The 18,622-nt window shown below is 68.4% G+C and overlaps 3 protein-coding genes across 12 annotated transcripts in view; 1 reads left to right on the plus strand and 2 right to left on the minus strand.

Annotated features, from left to right (window-relative positions):
• The window catches only part of LOC104334355 (phosphofurin acidic cluster sorting protein 1-like), a 70,351-nt gene extending 69,477 nt beyond the window's left edge, over window positions 1-874 (plus strand). For all 3 annotated transcript variants that reach the window (XM_075413269.1, XM_075413271.1, XM_075413270.1), the window contains one exon: window positions 52-874. In XM_075413269.1, the coding sequence (XP_075269384.1) occupies window positions 52-167 (116 nt within the window). In that variant the 3' untranslated portion in view covers window positions 168-874. The remainder of the gene's footprint in view (window positions 1-51) is intronic.
• Window positions 828-16,882, minus strand: LOC142360495 (cullin-9-like). Of its 8 annotated transcripts, none has more exons than XM_075413263.1 (30): window positions 16,690-16,882; window positions 15,434-16,042; window positions 12,619-12,773; window positions 11,736-12,254; window positions 11,469-11,604; window positions 10,850-11,040; window positions 10,004-10,361; window positions 9,596-9,797; window positions 9,121-9,328; window positions 8,839-9,032; window positions 8,475-8,692; window positions 8,156-8,387; window positions 7,709-7,814; window positions 7,156-7,383; window positions 6,901-6,991; window positions 6,652-6,823; window positions 6,372-6,477; window positions 5,917-6,012; window positions 5,653-5,828; window positions 5,135-5,268; window positions 4,879-5,055; window positions 4,492-4,607; window positions 3,810-3,992; window positions 3,332-3,489; window positions 2,895-3,105; window positions 2,632-2,797; window positions 2,349-2,494; window positions 2,070-2,187; window positions 1,539-1,741; window positions 828-1,458 (listed from the first exon to the last, which is right to left on the minus strand). In XM_075413263.1, exons 2-30 carry the CDS (start codon window positions 16,026-16,028, stop codon window positions 1,174-1,176), a joined length of 5,880 nt encoding a protein of 1,959 aa, XP_075269378.1. In that variant the 5' UTR covers window positions 16,029-16,042; window positions 16,690-16,882; the 3' UTR covers window positions 828-1,173. The 8 variants fall into 8 exon arrangements, with proteins under 8 accessions (XP_075269378.1, XP_075269377.1, XP_075269376.1 ...); XM_075413262.1 differs by having other exon boundaries at window positions 1,539-1,735; window positions 16,572-16,769; XM_075413261.1 differs by having other exon boundaries at window positions 16,572-16,769.
• A 146-nt stretch (window positions 16,883-17,028) lies between these two features.
• MRPL2 (mitochondrial ribosomal protein L2) lies at window positions 17,029-18,614 on the minus strand. Its single transcript, XM_075413279.1, has 6 exons — window positions 18,382-18,614; window positions 18,151-18,292; window positions 17,934-18,049; window positions 17,740-17,850; window positions 17,357-17,430; window positions 17,029-17,275 (listed from the first exon to the last, which is right to left on the minus strand). Exons 1-6 carry the CDS (start codon window positions 18,584-18,586, stop codon window positions 17,063-17,065), a joined length of 861 nt encoding a protein of 286 aa, XP_075269394.1. The 5' UTR covers window positions 18,587-18,614; the 3' UTR covers window positions 17,029-17,062.
• Between the last annotated feature and the right edge of the window lie 8 nt (window positions 18,615-18,622).

Raw genomic sequence — 18,622 nt, forward strand, 5'->3', positions numbered from 1 at the left:
CAGGGGACAGGGACGGGACCGGCTGTGCCTCACCGCGCGCCCTCCTCTCAGTCTCCATAGATGGGGTGGAGTGGAACGATGTGAAGTTTTTCCAGCTGGCAGCACAGTGGCCAACGCACGTCAAGTACCTCCCCGTGGGCATCTTTGGCTACTCGAAGAGTGTGTGAGATGCTGGGGCAGCCCGGGGACGGAGCTGCGGAGGGTCGCAGGAGGGGACGGGGAGACGGACACGCTCTTGTCCCCTCTCTTCCGCGGCCCAGCCCCTGCCTGCTCTGCAGAGGGAGATCCCACACCCGCACCGCTCCCTGGGGGCCAAGACCCGTGAAGGTGAGGCCAGCGAGACTGGGTCCGTGCACCCTCCAACACCAGCCAGGGCACCACGCCGCCTGCCTCCCGCGACCCCCAACAGCAGCCTGGGACAAGGGGTGGCACCAGCCAGCAGGGACCCCGAAAGGGCTCAGGGCCCCCCCTGCTCTCCCCAGCTGCGCCTGCCGGGCCAGCTCCCCAGCCAGCCGGGGCCCCAGCCGGGCTGGGCCCAGGCAGGTTCCCCGGTGCTGGAGCCGGCAGGGGCCCTGGGGAGGGGGCAGGGGCTGAGCAGGGCCCACCAACCCCGCGCGGCCCCGCTGCCAGCCTCGTGCCGCTGGGCCGGGCCCCGCTTTCCCGTCCTCCGGCGGCTGAGGCTGGCACAGTGCTGCTGAAGTGTCCCCCCTCACCTCCCCACCCCTTCCCAACCAGCCCTGCCCCACGGTGCTGCCAGCTGGAGGTGTGGCATGGGGGCACCTGGGTTTTTTTTTTACAAGATTCTATTTTTTTTAAATTTATTGTACGGTTACTTTTCGGGATTAATTTTAATAAATTAATGCTGGTACCATTATGGCAGGGAGGGGGTGTGTGTCTGTGTATCCCTCCATGAGAGAGCAGAGGTGGGCAGGGCGCGGTGCCTTCCCCCCCCCGCGGCACGCAGCACTGCCTGGGCACAGCGACCAGCGCTACGGCCTGGCCACGCTCCCAGCCATCAGCCAGCTGAGCTTGCCCACAGACTGCCAACTGGGACCAGGTGGAGCTTGGCTCGTTTATTTAAAATAAAACCCACGAGTGCTCAGGAAGAGACAGACTGGACATCACCCCACCCCCTCCCCAGGCCCTGTCCTCCTAGCCCAGCCAGGTCCTTGTCTACCTGAAGGTGGAAAAAGTCTGTCTCCTTTCGGCAGAGGCCAGGCTCGCTGCCGTCTTAATCTCTACAGTCTGGAAGGCAACCTGGGGCTGGACATGGGAGGTAGGAGGTGTTGTGGATTCAGCAGAGACATACTCCAAGACGTGAGGCCTCTCCTCCTGGCGCCGGAGATAGCCCTGGTTCAGCAGGCGCAGGATGCAGGACAGCACGTCCACGCTGTGGCAGAAGAACCTCAGGAACTGCAGCCCTGGCCCCAACTCGCCCTTCTGACAGGCATCAATCACCTACAGCAGCAAAGGAGCCCCACACTGCAGCACGGTGCAGCACCCGGGCAGCCCCTCTCTGCCCCTCCAGCCCTCCATACCCTGAACACCAGGTTGTCGATGTGGAGCTGCTTCTCCACCTTGAGGATGCGGGTGATGAGGCAGCAGAGGACGTTCCTCTTCCTTTCCAGGGCGCTGACCTCAGCCCTCTCTGCCCGCAGGTAGCTCTGCCGGGGCAGCAGCCTCAGGTGGCGGCCGGACGCACGGGCCAGGGCTGCCTGGTTCAGCCGCAGCACACCTGGAGCTAGCACCCGGCCCAGGGTCAGCCGAGCCCCGAGCTGGGCCCTGAAGGAGCCCCAGGACACACGTGCGGCTCTCGCACCCACCCCCGGCCCTCCCGCTGCTCCCTCAAGGGCCAGCTCCATCCCCGTCCCCTCACACGGCCCCACGCAGCAGCCACACACACAGCCCCCAGCATCCAACCCCACACGCAGGCCTGAGACCCAGCCACCCACGCCAACCCACGCCCCAGCCCCAGCAGAGACTCGCCACAGCCCACCCGCCTCCCCCGCAAACTCCTGCACCCCCACCCCTGCACCCAGCACCCACCCGGGGCCCAGCCTCACGCTCACCTCCCGGCGCGCAGCTCCGCACCAGGACGCCCTCGCCATGGATCAGTGGTGTCAGCGCGTGGTGCACCAGCTCCGCGGGGAGCCCCGTGGCCCGCAGCAGGGCCTCCACAGCCACCTCCTGCAGGAGGCCGCGGCAGGGCAATGGCCAGCCGAGAACCCCGGCCGAGTGAGGGGGCCCTGCCACCGCCACCACGGGGACCCCGCCGGCAGGGAGGGCTCGGCCCCGCGACGCCGCAGCACCCACCACCGCCCGCTCGCCGCTGTGGCCCCGGCCCCTACCTGGGTGCTGTTGAAGTGCAGCAGGACGTACATCTGCAGCGTGGAGACATGCAGGACGCAGTCTCCGAACCGCAGCTCAGCATGGCCCAGCCACGTCCACTGCAGCCGCCGCGGCTTCGTGCACTCCCAGCCCAGCCGGCCCTGGCCTGCCAGACACGGCCTCAGCACCGGGGCCAGCCCTGCCAGGCACCGCCAGCACGGCCCCGCGCTCGGCCGCTTCTGCCAGAGCTGCTGCCGAGGGCCCCAGCCGGACCCCGCGCACGCCCGCTGCCGCCACACTCACCCCGCCGGCAGAACTCGGCAAATTCGTCCAGGGGGGAGCTCAGCGCCGCCGGGAAAAACCTCCCGGGCTCATCCATGTAGCAGCACGGGGACACGGGCCAGCAGCGCGGGGACAGCGCCAGCACCTCCACCGCCGGCACATCGGCCACCGGGGCTGGCCCCGGCGCCTGGGCACGGGGACACGAGGCGGGCTCGGGACGGGCCCCGGATCCCCGCGAGGAACGCGGGCGGCCCCCGGCCTCCCCACCCCGCCAGCACGCTCACCTCGCCCGGGTCCGAGCCCGGCTCCAGCAGCCGCCTGTCCCGCTCCTGCAGCTGGAAGAGGCCAAACTGCCGCTGGAGCTCCTCCGACTCGGCCATGTCGCTCAGCATCTCCTGCGGGAAGCGGCGGGGGAAGCACAGCCCGATCTGCTCCACGACGGCTCCTTCCAGCCACGACGGCCCTCGCACCAGGAGCCGGGCCCCCAGGTACTGCCTGCCACAGCCGCCAGCGTCACGCCAGGGGCCGGCCCCAGCCCCGCGGCCCCCGCGCCAGGAGGCAGCCACGGCCCTGGCCGCTCCGCAGGGCGTTCAGCCCCGGCAGCCCCGGCCTCCCCTCCTCGCCGCCGGCAGGGAACGAGCCCCCGCAGACCGGCCGCGGCCAGGAGAGCACAGCAGGAGCACCGCCGCCATGCCGCGCCGGCCCCGCAGAGACCCCTCACCGGTAGAAGTGCTCGAAGCTGTGGGCGAGCTCCAGGCCGCTGAGGACGACGAAGGGCTCCAGCATCTGCTGCAGCCGCCGCAGCGGCCCTGCGCCGCCTCCAGCCCCGTGGAGCTCCTGGATCTGCCCGTCCAGGTAGCGGGCAAACCGCTCGCTCACCTGCGGAGGGACGGGGCTGGCTGCCGAGGGGGCTCGCCGGGCGGCCGCAGGGCCAGGCGGGGGAAAGTCCCTGGGGGGGCACCTGGGAAACCCGGGGGCTCTCAGGCAGGGGCCAGGGGTGCCCAGGCTCCAGCCCGAGGCGGGAGCGTGCGGGGGCCGGGGCCATGCCGTGACAGGCGCCGCGCACCTGCAGTTGTTGGGCACCGTCCAGGGCAGGGCTCCACGGCTCGGTGGGGACCAGGACACCTCTCGCCCGCAGCTCGCCCCAAGGCCTCCCCAGCCCGCGCCCGGGGCCCCGGCGCCGCGCTCCCTCGACTCACATGCAGGGCGGCGAGGAAGGAGAGCTGCAGCAAAGCCCCCGCGAAGCCCTGGCCCAGCGCCAGCAGGAAGGCGCCCTGCTGCCCAAAGAGCTCCTCCGTGGCACCGCGCAGGCGCTGGTACAGCCCGCAGTACCGCTCCACCAGGTCTGGCGCCTGCCCTGCCGCCTCCAGGAACCGCTGCACCTGCGGGACACAGCACGAGAGGGGCAAGTCCTGCGGCGGGACGTGCCCTGGGCCCGCAGGAACGTCCACAGCCCCAGGCTCGCTCCAACGACACCAAGCGCCCCGGTTCCGGCCAGGGGCCGACCGCAGCCCCGGTGCCGACAAGGGCTACCCAGAGCTGGCGGCGAGGCGGGAGCGCAGCCCCGAGGGCTGGGCAGGGGCTGCGGGGCAGGACAGCAGCACAGCGGCTGCCCAGAGGAGCAAAGCAGCCCCGCACTGTACCCGTCTCCTGCCCCGCAGCACCAGCCTGGGTGTGGGGCCGGGCTGACCCCCGAGCCCTGCCGGGGTGCCAAGCGTGGCAGGGTGTCCCCACACCCCTCTGGGCCCCGCAGAGGCCAGCGACAGCCCCGCGCCCTCCCCACGCTCCCAGGCACCGCCGGCCTCGGCTGCCCCCTACACCCGCCCGGTGCAGGCCCCCACGCGCCCTCGCCGGCCCCACCGCCGTGCCTCCGAGCCCTACCTGCTGCTGCACCACGCCACGCCAGCACTGCGCGATGCCCTGCAGGCCGCTCCGCTTCTCCGCCACCGCCCTCGCAGCCCTGGCCGGCACCTCCTTCTGCTTCCCCTCCTTCCCGCCTGCCAAGGGACCAGCCCGGGCTCAGCACGGCTCCCCGGCCGGGCTCCGCATGACGACCCCCAGCAGTCTCCCCCTCTCCCTGCGGGGCGCGGGACAGAGGAGATGCCGCGAGGCACGGCCGCTGCGGGGGCACAGCCACCAGCCCTCCCCGCTCGGGAGCCTCCTGGCACCGGGACCTGCCCAGAGCTCCCCAGCCGACCCCCACGGACACAGCCTGGGGCTCTGCTCCACGGCCCTCCCAGCCCCACGGGAGAGCAGCCCCTCGCTCACCATCAGCTCTCGCCTCCGCTGCCTCCGGGCCACCAGGGTCCACGTGCACCAGAAGCTGGGTCAGGCGCCGCACACGGGAACCAAAGACGGCACCGCGGCCCGCGTCACGGCACGGCACCTCCACGCTCTCCAGGTACTCGCCCAGCAGCCAGGCCAGGGGGCTGACGCCACGGGGGTCTGCGGGGCCAAGCAGGCTCAGAGCCGGGCGCCTCAGCCCGGGGCACGGCGTGGACGGGCCCCCGGGAGCGCGGGGTACCTGGGCTGGTGATGCTCTGCACCAAGGGGGTCACCAGGGCCTCCCAGCACGTCCTGCCCAAGGCTCGGGCCGCCTCATCGTCAGGAAGGAAGCGGTCGGCGAAGCCCTGCTCGTGCCGCAGTGCCCGGTTCAGCCTGCAACGGCGACCGGGCAGCAAGCACGGGGCTGCCAGCACCCGCTGCGGCCACGGGGCCCCCGGGGAAGCAGAGCCCGGCGGTTGCTCCTGCCCTGTGCCGCGTCGGGCACGACGGCTCGGCAGCCCCGCTCGCCCTCAGCAGCCAGGGCCTCTCCAGTGGGCTAGCCGTGCCCACCCAGCCAGCTTCAGCCTGGGGACCCCGTGGTGGCCCCGGCCCTCTGGGACCGCTGGCGGCCAGGCAGGAGTGAGGGCCTCTCCCCGTCCGGGCGGGACACCCACCTGCTCCCCTCCCAGCCCTGCAGTCCCCTCGCAGGCTGCCAGCACCGTCCCCCCAGGCCCTGGGATGCCAGGGACACGACGGCGCAGCCAGGGGACAACTCACCTGCCAAAGAGCTGCAGCAGTCGCCCCCGGTCCTGGCAGATCTCCTGGCACCAGGCACGGGCCCGAGCAGTGCAGGAGAGGAACGTCCGCTGGCACAGCTGCTCCTTGAAGATGGGCCAGAACGTGGGCTTGGGACCCAGCACCTCGATGCCACGCACGCGTGTGTCGATACCACCCTGCAGAAAAGCGGGACCCTCAGCGCCTCAGCCACAGCCCCGACGCCCCTCGCTGCCAGCTCCCTGGCCCGGGCCCCAGCTCCCCCACCTGCTGGCACCGCTTCACCCGGATCTGGATGATGGGCCAGAAGCGGGTCATGTTCTCCAGCAGGATCACTCTGCTGTCCGAGGGCAGGACGGTCACCTGCAGGCAGACAGACAGCCCTCAGCGCGCCCTCAGCGAGCGCCAGCCCCCCTGCCTGCTCCCCGGGCCACCCCCCTGGAGCCACAGCCTCTACCCCCCAGCAGCCCCTGTGCAGCCACGGGGCTCCCCCCGCTCCCAGCTCACAGCCCCAGCCCTCCAGCCGGCTGCAGACCCGGCCACAGGGCTGCCCGCGCCCAGCTCTCCAGGAGCAGGCTCCGCAGCACAGCTCCTGCACCCCACCGCCCCGTGGGGCACCTCCCGGGGCCCTGCACTGGGGCGAGACCTTCCCAGGGTGCGGCAAGGACCAGCCCACCACTCCCGCGGGGCCCGGCAGCCCGAGCAGCCCGTGCGAGACTCACGGCGTTGAGCTCCGTTCCAACGGCGGCGGGGCTCTCGCCCCCCAGCACCACGACGCGGGACGGCATGTAGCTGGAGTCCTCGCTGGCCACCAGCATGCTCATCTCCCTGCGGCGCGGCAAACACGGTGCTGCCCAGCAGTGCCCACCTCCCCGCCCCGGCTCTGCCGGCCCCACGCGCTGCTGCCCGCATCCGGCAACCCCCGCGCTGGGGCAGGGCGCGCACGGGGCCCCACAGCCCCCTCCTCCCCGCACGCCGCTGGCCCTGCCGGCCCCGGCCCACCTGACCACCACTCCACGCTGCATGTGCACAGTGATGAAGTGGGAGCCGCTGCTGCCGTTTGACTCCCAGTACGTCTTGGGGTTCCTGTCCGTGAGCTTGCTGGCCCGGTGCGGGTTGGAGGACACCTGCACCTTCTCCCAGCAGTTGTCCTCCTTCACCTTCACGCTGGAGCCTGCAGGGAGAGCACACGGAGCCTCCAGCCGCCAGCCTGGCACACGCCGGGCTCCTGCTCCCGCTCCCCGCTCTCACCTCGGCACAGGTTGAGCAGAAAGACGTCGAAGAAGGGGATGCTGATGGGCTGCTGGCTCCGGCGGTGCTCCTCTATCTGCCCCAGCACCAGCTACGGGACGGGGCAAGGCTCTCACCGGGGGTCCTGGGCCCTCCTCCCCTCGCCCACCGCGGCCTGCGGCAGGCAGAGAGCCGACGGCTGCCCCTCGGTGCCGGGGACGGCTGCACGGCCCCAGCACCCCAAGCCCCGGTGCAGCTGCACCCGCCCAGGCCCACCTGGATGCAGCCAGCCAAGATGCTGCTCGTCAGCTTCTTGTAGAGGCCGGCGCACTCCTCGCAGCCCGTCAGCAGGTCGAGCAGGGCTGGCCCCAGCGGCGGGGCCGTGCTGTGCTTGTCCAGAGCTTTGGACAGAGCCTCGCGGGCGCCCAGACGGCACATGGCCACCGCGCAGTCCTTGCTGGCGGTGGCCAGGCGGTGCAGGAAGCCAACGACCTCCTGCACCACCTGCCGAGCGGGCAGCTGTCAGCGGGGAACCCCCCACGCCCCACCAGCGCGGTGCTGCCGCGCTCCTTCCCCCCACCCTGGCATGGCCGCAGCGCCCCGAGAGCCGGCCAGGCACGGCGATGGGCGCAGCGATGGGCACAGCGCCCACCGTGACAAGGCCACGGCCACCGCCGGGACGGCCACTCCCCACCTCTCCCAGCGCGGTGCCACATCCAGGCCGGGCTGCTGCGGGCGAGGACCCCGCTGCCCCAGTGCCAGGCCCGGCCGATGCATGGCACAGCCGGCAAAGCCCCACCACTGGCTGGGAGTCCCGGGGCCCCCTCACCTCCCGGTCGCTGCTCTGGGCGCTCAGGGAGGACAGGCAGGGCTCCACGCACTCGTGCCAGGGCAGCGCGACCTCCTGGTCACCGTCCAGGAACTTGCTCAGGATCCTGCGTCACGGAGGGGTCCACTCAGGCCGGGGCTCACAGACAGCCATGCCAGAGGCAGCCCCGCTTCCCTGCCCTGTGGGAACGGCCAGCACCCGCAGGGACAGGGAGCCCAGGCTGCCCAGGCACCTCCGACACCCCACCAGCACCCAGGCACGCGCTGCTCTGTCCCCACGGGGTCCTGTGCCCCAGGAAAGCCCCGTCACCACCCCCACCTGCCCCCGGTGAAGGACAACAGCCCCACCAGGACCCACCAGCACACCCCGTGTCCCCCCGGCATCACCACCAGCACTCGCACACCTGCTGTGGAGGCCCCAGACCCCCACCAAGCCCCCCGCACCCACCTGAGGATGCTCAGGCTCGTGCCCTTCTCTGCCTCCAGCAGCTCAAAGCTGCGCAGCAGCAGCCTGAAGCACCCGCGGTCCCGCAGCAGCTGGGCCACCTCGCCAGAGGGGACAGGGCCTTCGCCGCAGAGCTGCCGCTCCAGGGCCACCACCACGTCCTTGGACAAGACGCCGTCCCCGAGGCCGCCCAGCAGCGCCCGCACGTCCCTCGGGTCCAGCGGGGCCTCTCTGCCTGCCACGACAAGGACACGGGGGCCCAGCCCGGGCGCTCGCCTCGCGAGCGGGGCCACGGCATGGCGGGGTGCGGGCCGCACGCTACCTGCCGTCTGCGGGCCCAGGGGCAGCCGCTGCTCCGCGAGGCAGTTGATGGCGCGGAGGGCCAGCATCGCGTGAGGGCAGCCGCTGCTCTGCCCGTCCCACCAGCAGCTCTGCAGCACCGCGGCGAGACCGCAGCTCGCCAGCTGCTCCGCCAGGCCCCGGTGGCTCTCCATCAGCGTGTTCACCACCAGCAAGCCGTTCTGCACGCCCGACGAGCCCCTGCACGGACAGAGCGATGCAGGCGCCTTCCTCCCCTAGGCACGGAGCCTCCCCTGCACCCACAGGCCACCCACCTCTATCCTATCCCCCCCCATCCACACACAGGGTCCCCCCAGCCCCAGACACTGTCCTTGCTCTGCCCCTACCCTGGGACGCTCTGCATGGTGCTCATGGCAGCGGGGATGGCACTCAGCAGGCTTGCCGAGCCCTCGCTGGAGGCAGAGCCGATGCTGGCAAAGATCTCCCGCATCATCTGCGCGTCGGCATGGCTCAGGGGCAAGGGCTTCTCACCGGCACCTCCGGGCTCGTCGGCCACAGCTCCCACCAGCACCTTCAGGGCCTGCACGGCCAACGGCAGTCAGGAGGGCAGCGGGCATCTCCGCCACACCCACGGCTGCCCACCCACGGCGTCACTCTGCCACGCTCACCGCCAGGCCAGCCTGCTGCACCAGGGCGGAGGCAGCGTGCTGCTGCATGCAGGCCAGCACCGCCCGCACGCCGCCCTCCGTGGCAAATGGCACGCGCCAGTCGTGCTTCGCCATCAGCACGGCCACCAGCTGCAGCGTCACCACCACCACGGCCTTCTCGGCCACCTCAGCGCTCAGCAGCTCCACTGTCACCTTCACCAGCTTCTCCCTGCACGGCAAAAGACACCTCAGGAAGAGCCTCTGGGCACTGCCGCCGGCACTCTGGGCCCTGCCAGCCACCTTCTCCTGCCCACACGGCTCTACTGCAGCTGGGTCACCCCAGAAATGAGACTGCCTGGGGCAAAGGGACACAGGATCCACTGCTCTTCCTGCTGAGCATGCAGGAACACACTGGCCTTCACACTCCCTCTCCCCCACCCTGCCCACACAGCCCTCCCCAGCCAGCACGAAGGCTGCGCAGCACCCCATGGCTCACCCAACTGTCCTCGCCTCCAGCCCGCCCCAGGCTTTCCCGACTTGCTGCTCGGCCTCAGGCTCCTCCTCCAGGATCTTCACGATGTGCTTCAGCCCGGCTAAGCGCAGCCCCACCTCTGAGCTGCTGCTCTGGATCACGTCCACCACGGCTCCAATCCTGGCCAGCGAGCCCCTCTCGCTCAGCCCCTCGGAGCTGCCCAGCACTGACGGGAGGGAGGCAGGGACACAAGCGTCAGAGCAGCGGCGACAGCCCCGCAACTCCCGGGGTGCCGTGCACCCGCAGACCCAGCACCCACAGGCCCCCCTCCCCACGCCTGGCCTCCCACGTCTGCCCAGAGCCTTCCTCCACCGAGGCAACGGAGCCGCCTCCAGCACCGTGCCTGTGCCCCCGCGCATACCAGGCAACTACCTTTGGCCTGCTCCTCTGTCACCTCTGGGAAGAACAGCCCTTCGCTCGCAAGGAGCTCGCTGAACAGCTCGGAATCCGACTTCGCCGCTGCAGCGGGGGCTGCCGAAAGGTCTTCCTTCGCCGTCGGGCCTTCAGGGCCAGCACTCCTGCAGCTGGCACCCTCCGGGGACACCGCAGTGCTCCCTCCGCCACCCTGCTCGGTCCCCCTCTCGAGGAAGTATTTCACGTAGACATGGGAGCCGCGCAGGTCACGCCGAGTGCTGCCCTGGCACCGCTCCTCCAAGACCCGCAGCACCTTCCGGGCCAGCTCCGCAGGTACCGACAGCTGGATCAGGGCTTCTTCATCCACCTCCGACAGCTGCACAGACGGGGTCAAGTTCACCCTCATGGACTCGCCACAGACCCCGCGCCCCTTGTGACAGCCAGAGCCAGAACCCACAGAAAGGATGCACCGCCGGAGGCCCCCAGGGCCGTTCCCCAGGGCCACCCTCCCCTGGCTGTGCCCAGCCCAGCTCCCGCCAGCCCAGGCCTCCCACCTGCACTCACCACCCAACCCCAACCGGCAGCATCACCCCCTGGGCTCGCCTCGCCTACCCAGACCTCGCTGGACACAGCCGCTCGCCCAGCGTCACGGGAGACCACCTTCCCTCCCACCTCTCCTCGCCCCTTTGCTGTGCCCAGCTCCCCACACTTTTGCCATCCCCCGCTCACCTTCTCCTCTCACTCCCGTTTCTGCCCCGTCCGGGCTGTCCCTGCACAACTCACGCTTGCCATCGCCACCGCCGGGCCCGGGCCCTTCCCCAGTGTTCTCCCTCCCGCTTCCCCACTGCAGGCTCTGGCCCGCACCTGCTCTCCCTGGTCCTGCTGGATGAGACAGGCGATCTCTTTCTGCTCCTCTGCCTCCAGCTTCTTCACAAAGAACAGCAGCTCCCACCACTCGGGACGGCTCAGGGCCTCTGCAGCCTCGGCCGGCTGCTCCCCCAGGTAAGGCAGGGAGTACAGACCCCCAAAGGGCTTCCAGAAAAACGGCTGCGCCACTGCAGGACAGCAGAGCAAGGAAGGGCACCGTCAGCTCTGTCAGTTCCCCCGTCCTCTGCCACGCTCCCCACATTCCCCGGGGAAAGAGCTCCTGCGGACTATCTGGGCAGAAGAGGTCCCCACCGTCCCACAGCCTGCTGTGCGAAACAAAGGTGACAGGAGGGCAGCGAGAGAGGGGGAACACACTGGGAGGAGACCCCAGAAGCTGTAGAGATGGGGATTACCATCTTCACTTGAACCTCTTTGGGCTGCAGAACAGAAAAAGCACATGCTCGAAATGGGCACCTCTAGCTCACTGCTCCCCTAACCTGTTTCCAGCCCCGGCACCGCACTGGGACACCCAGCACTGGCAGAAGCCACAAGGCCCGCGTGCAGCTGCAGCAGGGCTGGGGAGAGAGGCCACTGGCCCGGCTGACAGGCTGCTCACCTCCTGCCGGTCTGAGGCTGCGTGTCAGGGTGGACACCTTCTCCTGGCCCTCGCGCTCCTCTTGCCCCGAAGGGCCAACGATCTCCACCATGTGCCAGTGAACCCAGTACGTACAGCCCAGGGCTTGCCAGTACACCTGCGGAGGAAGAGCCCGACGCACCCCCGGCTGAGGGAAGGCCAGCCCAGCCCCAGCTCCCTGGGCGCTCCCTACCGTGCCGCAGAGCGGACAGGACCCTCGCCGGCCACCGTCCTCGCCGCGGAGCGCACCTGCACAGGCGGCGTGCCGTCGTTGCTCTGGCGGAAGTCGCCCTCGTCCCCGGCGCTGACCTGCTCGTAGTCCTCCAGCATGCGCACCCGCATGCCGCACACCAGGTTCGCCCGCACATACTCCACGTAGCTGCTGCGGCTCGGGAAGGCTGAGCGCGTCTTGAAGACGCTGGGCTCTTTCGGTGGGGGCGTGGGGCCTGCCTGGGCAGCGGTGCAGGCTGGGGTTTTGGGCTGGAAGATGGAGTGGGTGGTGCGAGGCCGCAGGTCCTGCTGGGGCACCAGCTCTGCCTCGTGGCTGTGGTCCCAGCCCATCACGTGCACCAGCTCCAAGAGGAGGTTGGCCATGGCCATGCTGAACTCAAACTCCTGCTTCACACGGCTCCTCTCCTCAGCGACCGGGCTGGCCACAGCGCAGTCCTGCCGCTCCCCTCCTTCCTCCGCGCCACTGCTCAGCGTGTCCATGAGAGAAGTGACACACAGGTAGCGCTTCACCAGGACAAACAGCAGCTTCCCGGGGATCTGCAATAAGCACGGCTGTCAGACCCAAGCCTGAGGAGCACCTCCGGCCCCCAGCTCGCCCCCAGCCACCAGCTCATCCACAGTCATCAGGCTCCCGTGATAGCTCCGCACCAGCAGGCAGCAGCGGAGACCTCTCAGCCCACCCTCATCACCCTCCTCAGAGACAAGGCTCTCCATGTGCCTCTCCATCACCCCTCACCCTCAAGCCAGGCCCAGATCCCGTGCCAGCTCTCCCCACACCCAGTCCTGCTCAGCTGCTCGCTGCCCTCCTGGCCCAGACAAGGACACCAGCTCCGGCCCCCCACTCTCGCCCCTCCAGACCCCGCAAGCCCACAGGTCCAGGGCTGGCAGGGCCTGCTGCTACCTGGGGAAGGTGAATGCCCTCGAAGGACACACACTGCTCTTCAGAAGATATTGTCTCAGCAAACAGCTCCAGCAAGGTGTGGCGACTGTCGAAGTCCATGTGCTGCTCAATGCCATCCTGCTGGCTCAGGGACAGCAGGACATAGGCCCGGCTGCCTGCAACAACAACAGAAACCCTCCAGGGCCCATAAAGATAACCCTCACCCCACCCTCCCCGCGCCACACGGACTTGCAGGCAAGAACAGCTTTGCTGCTCAGTGTCACCTAGAACCACGTTCTGCCCTTCAATCTGGCTTTGACAACATTTTGCTCCACTGAGAAACACAGCATTTTTTCCACCCCTAAAGCTGCAAGAGTCCCCCAAAGGAGCAACCCCAAGTAACTGACACCAGCGCAGGGATCCAGGGAAGAAAAAAGTTGCATTTTAACCTGAATCAGCCCCTCATCTGGAGATCCACACGAACTCAGGCACTAGGACAGGGAAAGCCAGATCTCTTCTGGAACACACCACCACCAGCAACCTCCCAGGTGCACCCAAGCCTCACTGGGGACTTCCAAGCCACAGCAGCTCCTCTCAAACAATAGGACTGGGTGAGGACTGGGCCCCTGCCCACCAAGGCTCTGCCGAGCCCGTTGGCACAGGTCTTCACTGTAAGGGAAGGAGACTGTCTGCTCCTTTAAGTGTATCCAGTCAAGGATCTTTTCACTGAAAAAAGGGATAGGAAGAAGGAAGCCATAAAGAAGAACAGAAAGAATCACAAACCTGACTGACAAATGCTACTGGAGGCAGTGAAGAGAAACAAATCTGGTCAGTCATGCTAATGAGTGAGGACATCTGGAGTGTGAGAACGCTTACTCCTCAGTAAGATAATCTAAGGACCTTGACAAATTGGGATGATAAGGAAAGGCAAGGAGACAAACACCCGGAGACATAAAACCTGACCAACTACAGTTAACAAAGATAGTAAGTCGAAATGAACCCAGTCAGCTGCACTAATTGACGTGCTAAGAAGAAACTGCAGACAAACTGGGACTTTGCAACTGATCAGGATGTAACCCTGAGGGTCCGGGATGTTGGAGGGGACTCAGTGGAACTAGGCCAACGACAGGGCAGTGTGCATGGGAAGGGAACTGGCAAGGAACACAGAGGGGTGCACAGAAGGAGGTATAACAGGGGCCAGTCACCTGTAAGCCGTGGCCAGTCAGTGCGCTTCTCTGAGCCCTGCGCCCCATCGCCGTGGTTTGTCCTGTTTTCTTACATCATCTTCTTAAATCTTTTCTAAAACTATCTCTATCCTCCGTGTGCGTGTGCTGCGAGGGACTGAGTGCCGGCTGCTGGTGAGCCCTGCGTGTGTGTGAGTGGAATTTGGTGCCAGCAACTGGAGCCCGACTGGGGGTGTGAGAGTCCTGTCGTGTCGGCGACCGGCACGAGTGAGGGTCCTGGCGTTAGCAGCTGGGAGGGCCATCACCCTTGGGATCTGGGGAGGGTCCCACAGACTTTGAGCCTGGAGTGCCCGCTACTGGGGAGACTGGCATGGGGTGGACTGGGTGCCAGCTGCTGGAGTCAGATTAGGGGTGCAGGCGCCCCTGGCCTGTGGTGCCCGCTACTGGAGCGAGTGCGAGGGTCTCAGTGCTAGCGACTGGAGCGGGTGGGGTCCTCAGCCACCAGCCTCCAGGCAGGGAACAGTGCTTGTCCCAGAAAACTGGCTGCTGGGAGGGAGGCGAGCGAGGAGCTCAGCACCAGCAGCTGAAGCAGGGCTGCAGTGCCTGATGTCAGGGGGGCGAGCGCCTGTATCTTCCCCAGTCCTGCTGCACGTGGGCTGTGCACGCAATTCGTCAGCAAAACTTCATGCTGGACTAGCTGGCAAGCAGAACGCCCTGGGTCCAGGCCAGGGTGTGAGGTGGGTGGCGGTCTGTGCTGGAAGTCCAAAGGGACTTCTGCAAGCGGACTGCGTGAGGGACAAGTGTCGGAGTGCTTTGTGTTTGCTACCGAGCATCGGGCTCGACCAGGTGGCGGGCAGGGGGGCCCCTGAGGCAGGCAGCAGGGCTCGGATCCCGGCAGGGGTGCCAGGCAGACAGAGGGGCCGTGCTGGTACTCAAGGGATCTGTGAAGTGTGTGCTTGTGAATCTGGCGAGTGCTGGTGAATCTGGAGAGTGCCGTGTGTGCCGCACAAGCGACCTTCTGTCTCTGCCAGGCGAAGAGGAGGAGGGGACTTGGCTGTCTGTGCTCGTGTTTGTGTGAGTCCCGCATGTACGTGCTGTTGAAGGCAGCGCCTTGTCTGTGGCCAGCCGTGCCAGTGTCCTGTGTGTGTCCGTGTGTCTCTGGGATGGGTGCTCAGCTTTGCTACGGGTTGAACCTGCAAACAGGAAAGTGGCAGCTGTGTCCCTCAACCTCATCAGGAACTTCCAAGCCACAGCAGCTCCTCTCAAATGAGAGGACTGGGTGAGGACCAGGCCCCTGCCCATCAGGGCCTGAGGAAAGGCTCCCTGCCAAGAATGGGCCAGAGCCTTTCCAACTCACAGCATGCAGCAGAGACACCCCAACGCTCTGCCAAATCCCTTGGCATAAGTCCTCCTAACAGTTAGTCAGCATCCCAGCTCAGGAACCCATCAGGGGAAAGAGCTCCCAAGTCTTAGAGCACCCCAGACAACTACGACCAGGGAGCCGCTTGGAAGCTCCACTCTGATCCTTCCCCTCTCGCCAACGAGCCCCGAGACACACTGCTTCCCAGGCATCCCACACCTGCGACAGGTCTAGCACCCCTCAGCTGCCCACCAGCACCTCCTCAGTGGCACCGAGCAGCACCAGCCCCCACCTGCGTCATGCGAAGCCAGGGCCCTCAGCATCTTGCCGGCACTGTGGCGGATTTGCTGCTCCTTGTGGCACAGCATCTCCATCAGCAAGTCGAGGGCTCCCGTCTCCTTGAAGGCACCTGCCAGCGAGCCAATGCTGGCATATGCGCTCAGCACGTGGATGGTGTTGAGGATGGAGGACTTGGGGGCCCCACTCTTGGCCATCTGCCGCCCAGCTCGCCGCACCAGGCTCCTGACATCAGCCTTCATCTCCAGCAGCGAGGCTTCATCCAGCGGCACATCTGCACCCAATGCACTGGCTGCCTTCTCCTCTTTCACCCGCGGCCCTGCCAGCTCCCTCTTGCCCAGCAGCGCTGGGCAGCTGGCGCAGACTTCTTCAGCAGACATCCACATCGAGATGTTCTCCGGCTTGGTCTCTGCAGAGCAGGCACCGCTGCCGCCCACCGCTCTCTCTTCCAGGCTGACAACACACCACTGGATCAGATACTCCAGCTGGCCGTCGTGGCCCCGCCGCTGCCGGAGCACCTCCTCCGGGTGGGCCTGCAGGTTGGGTCCCAGGTGCACAAGCAGGCTGCCATCACGCCTCTCGTCCACCATGACAGGAAATGTGCCTGCAGAGACAGAGGGGAAGCGGGAGCTAGGCAGGGGTGGCTGAGTCAGAGGCTTTGCCGTGGCTGGAAATCCACGACCCTGTGGTGCTTGAACCACGGCAGCGTAACAGATAAAAGGCGCTACTGAGCCGGCTGCACTCAAGGTCGGCGCTGTAGGCCCCTAACACCACGAGCATGAGACACAGCTCACTTTCTCCTTGGAAAACAGCACATGATAAGGGAGCAGGACACGGCGATCTCTGGGCTGCGGGCACGGCGGGAGCGCGGAGAGCAGTGCCCGAGGAGGGAAGCTCAGCTGCCGAAGCCGGCCCCGTGCCGACGGGGCTCCCCCAGCCAGGCAGCCACCCGGTCCCTGGGAGGCGGGCGGCCCGGCACGGCCCCACGATTACCGGGGAGCGGGCTGGCGCGGGCAGGCCCCGCTGACGGCCGGGACAAAGCCCCTTCGAAGTGTGGGCCGAGGGAGAGCTCCCAGGGCACCGAGAGGCGCCCGGCCGCCGCAGCCCCTCGCCAGGGGGCCAAGCGACCTCACCTCGGGGCTCCGGTACCAAGGCCTCCCGCGGGGCTCCCCAGAAAGGAAAGGCCCGGAACAGCTCCGCTCAAGGAACGGGCCCGGCCCTCCACCGTGGGACCGAGCAGCGCCGCGTTACCTCCAACACGGCTCCCACGCCGCTTCCGGCTTTGCGGGCGCGCATGCGCGGCGGCCCGCCCGGACGGGAGCCGCACAGGGCCAAACTTCGCTCGCCAGCGGCCCGCGCCCGGCTGGGGGTAACCCGCGGGGGGCAGCTCAGCACCGTGGGGCAACGGCGGCCGCAGCGGGCTGGGAGCAGAGGGAGAGGTGGGGGCAACACGGGGCAGCTGGGGAGGGCAGCGAGGGACGGGGAGGACAGCGAGGGACGGCGGCACCCCCTCCCCAACCCTCCAACACCCCCCCCCCCCCCCCCCCCCCCCGATGCCCCGTGCAGAACAGGCAGCAGCAGGGCGGCAGCGGCGGTGCGGGGAGCGCTTTATTGGTCTCTGGCATCACTCCTGCGCCGCGACCCGCGGCAGGTTGACGTAGCTCTTCATGGGCGGGAGAGGCTTGATCTTGCGGCCGGCCCAGCCGCCCTTGCGATGCCACAAGCCCGTGTGCGGGCGCTTGCCCAGCCAGCGGTTCCGTCCCGCCTTCCCGATCACCCGCTTGTTGTGGTCGACGTTGGACACGCGGCCCACTGTGGCCACGCAGGTCTCCAGCACCTAGCGGATGGGGAAGAGCTGAAGGCCTCCCCAGGGATGCACAGCCGCGCGCCCGGGGCAGGGACAGCTTGGCTTCTCTACCTGCATCTGCCTCTTGGAGGGCAGCTGCACGATGGCTGTCCCGTTCACCTTCCTCAGCAGCACCCCGCAGGTCCCTGCAGCCGGGGAGAGGAGAGGGAGAGGGAGAGGGGGCAGCTGCCCCCAGCAGGAGGACAGAGTGTCCCACCCCCACGCTGGGAACTCCCCAGAGCCCCCACCATTGCCCCTCGTGCAGTGCTCCTGCCCGAGGACAGGACCTCAAGGCCCCACCACGAAGCAACAGTGGAGGCCGTTTTGCACCCTAACACGGGGAGAAGGGAGGGCAGCAACCCCTCGTCACCGGCCGCCCCGAGCGCCACCCTCCTCTCCCTCCGCGCGAAGCCAACCCCGGCTGCCGACGGGGGGTCCCCCGCCCGGGGACGCACCGGCCGCCCGGATGTACTGCGCTCCCTTCCCGGGGTGACTCTCCAGGTTGCAGATCAGTGTGCCGACGGGCAGAGCCCCCAGCGGGTAGGCATCCCCTTCGTTGGCCGACACTGGAAGACGGACGCCGATGAGCCGGGCAAGGAGCCGCCACCGCCGCCGCCAACGATGACGGGCCCCCGGCCCCGGCGCCCACCTGCCATCCTGCCGATGTGCGAGGAGTTCTTGATGATGTCCCCCGGCTGCATGTTCTCCGTGGCGATGATCCAGCGCTTACGGTTGCCGCCGGCCACCAGCGCGATGTCGGCCGACCTGCGCGGGGAATGGGCGGTGGGTGGCGGGGGTGGCTGGGGGGCCGGCCCCAGGCGCAACCCCCCCAATCCCAGGGCCCGGTGCCGCTCCCGCGCACTCACCGGCAAGGGTCGTATCGGACGTTGATGACCTTCTCGGTGAAGGGCTGCGGCGGGGCCCCCTCCTCGTAGCGCAGCCGCTGGAAGTCGATCATGCGGTACCGCCGCTTGTGCCCCCCGCCGATCCCCCGCACGCGGATGCGGCCTGCGGGACACGGGGAGAGGCTGCAGGCGGGCCCGATCCCGCACACCCCCCCCCCACCCCCCCCGCCATTCCCCTGCCCCGGCGCCGACCTGTGTGGTCGCGGCCGCCCGTCTTCTTCATGCCCACGGGCCGCACCGTGTACTTGACCCGGCACTTCCAGAGCGGGTCCGTGGTGCAACGCGGCTCCGAGCCGCCCAACCCGCGGCGGGCAGCCTCCGGTAAGCACGGCGGGCCGGGCAGCCGGGCCCGGGAGAGCAGCAGAGCCCCGAACGCTCGGCACAGCCCCGCCGCCATCGCCGCCGCGCATGCGCCGAGCTGCGGGGGGCGGCG

Source organism: Opisthocomus hoazin, chromosome 2, assembly GCF_030867145.1.
Source record: "Opisthocomus hoazin isolate bOpiHoa1 chromosome 2, bOpiHoa1.hap1, whole genome shotgun sequence".
NCBI classification, from domain to species: domain Eukaryota; kingdom Metazoa; phylum Chordata; class Aves; order Opisthocomiformes; family Opisthocomidae; genus Opisthocomus; species Opisthocomus hoazin.

Excerpts from the sequence above, each read along its gene's own strand:
- LOC142360495 (XM_075413263.1), bottom strand. The coding sequence starts at position 16,028 with ATGGTGGACGAGAGGCGTGATGGCAGCCTGCTTGTGCACCTGGGACCC. Across the intron at positions 9,798-10,003 it reads GACAGAGGAGCAGGCCAAAG|TGCTGGGCAGCTCCGAGGGG; the intron begins GTAGTTGCCTGG and ends CCCTCCCGTCAG. Across the intron at positions 1,742-2,069 it reads GCGGAGCTGCGCGCCGGGAG|CTCCAGGTGTGCTGCGGCTG; the intron begins GTGAGCGTGAGG and ends GCCGGGTGCTAG.
- MRPL2 (XM_075413279.1), bottom strand. The coding sequence starts at position 18,586 with ATGGCGGCGGGGCTGTGCCGAGCGTTCGGGGCTCTGCTGCTCTCCCGG. Across the intron at positions 18,293-18,381 it reads GGGCGGCCGCGACCACACAG|GCCGCATCCGCGTGCGGGGG; the intron begins GTCGGCGCCGGG and ends CGTGTCCCGCAG. Across the intron at positions 18,050-18,150 it reads GTCCGATACGACCCTTGCCG|GTCGGCCGACATCGCGCTGG; the intron begins GTGAGTGCGCGG and ends TTCCCCGCGCAG.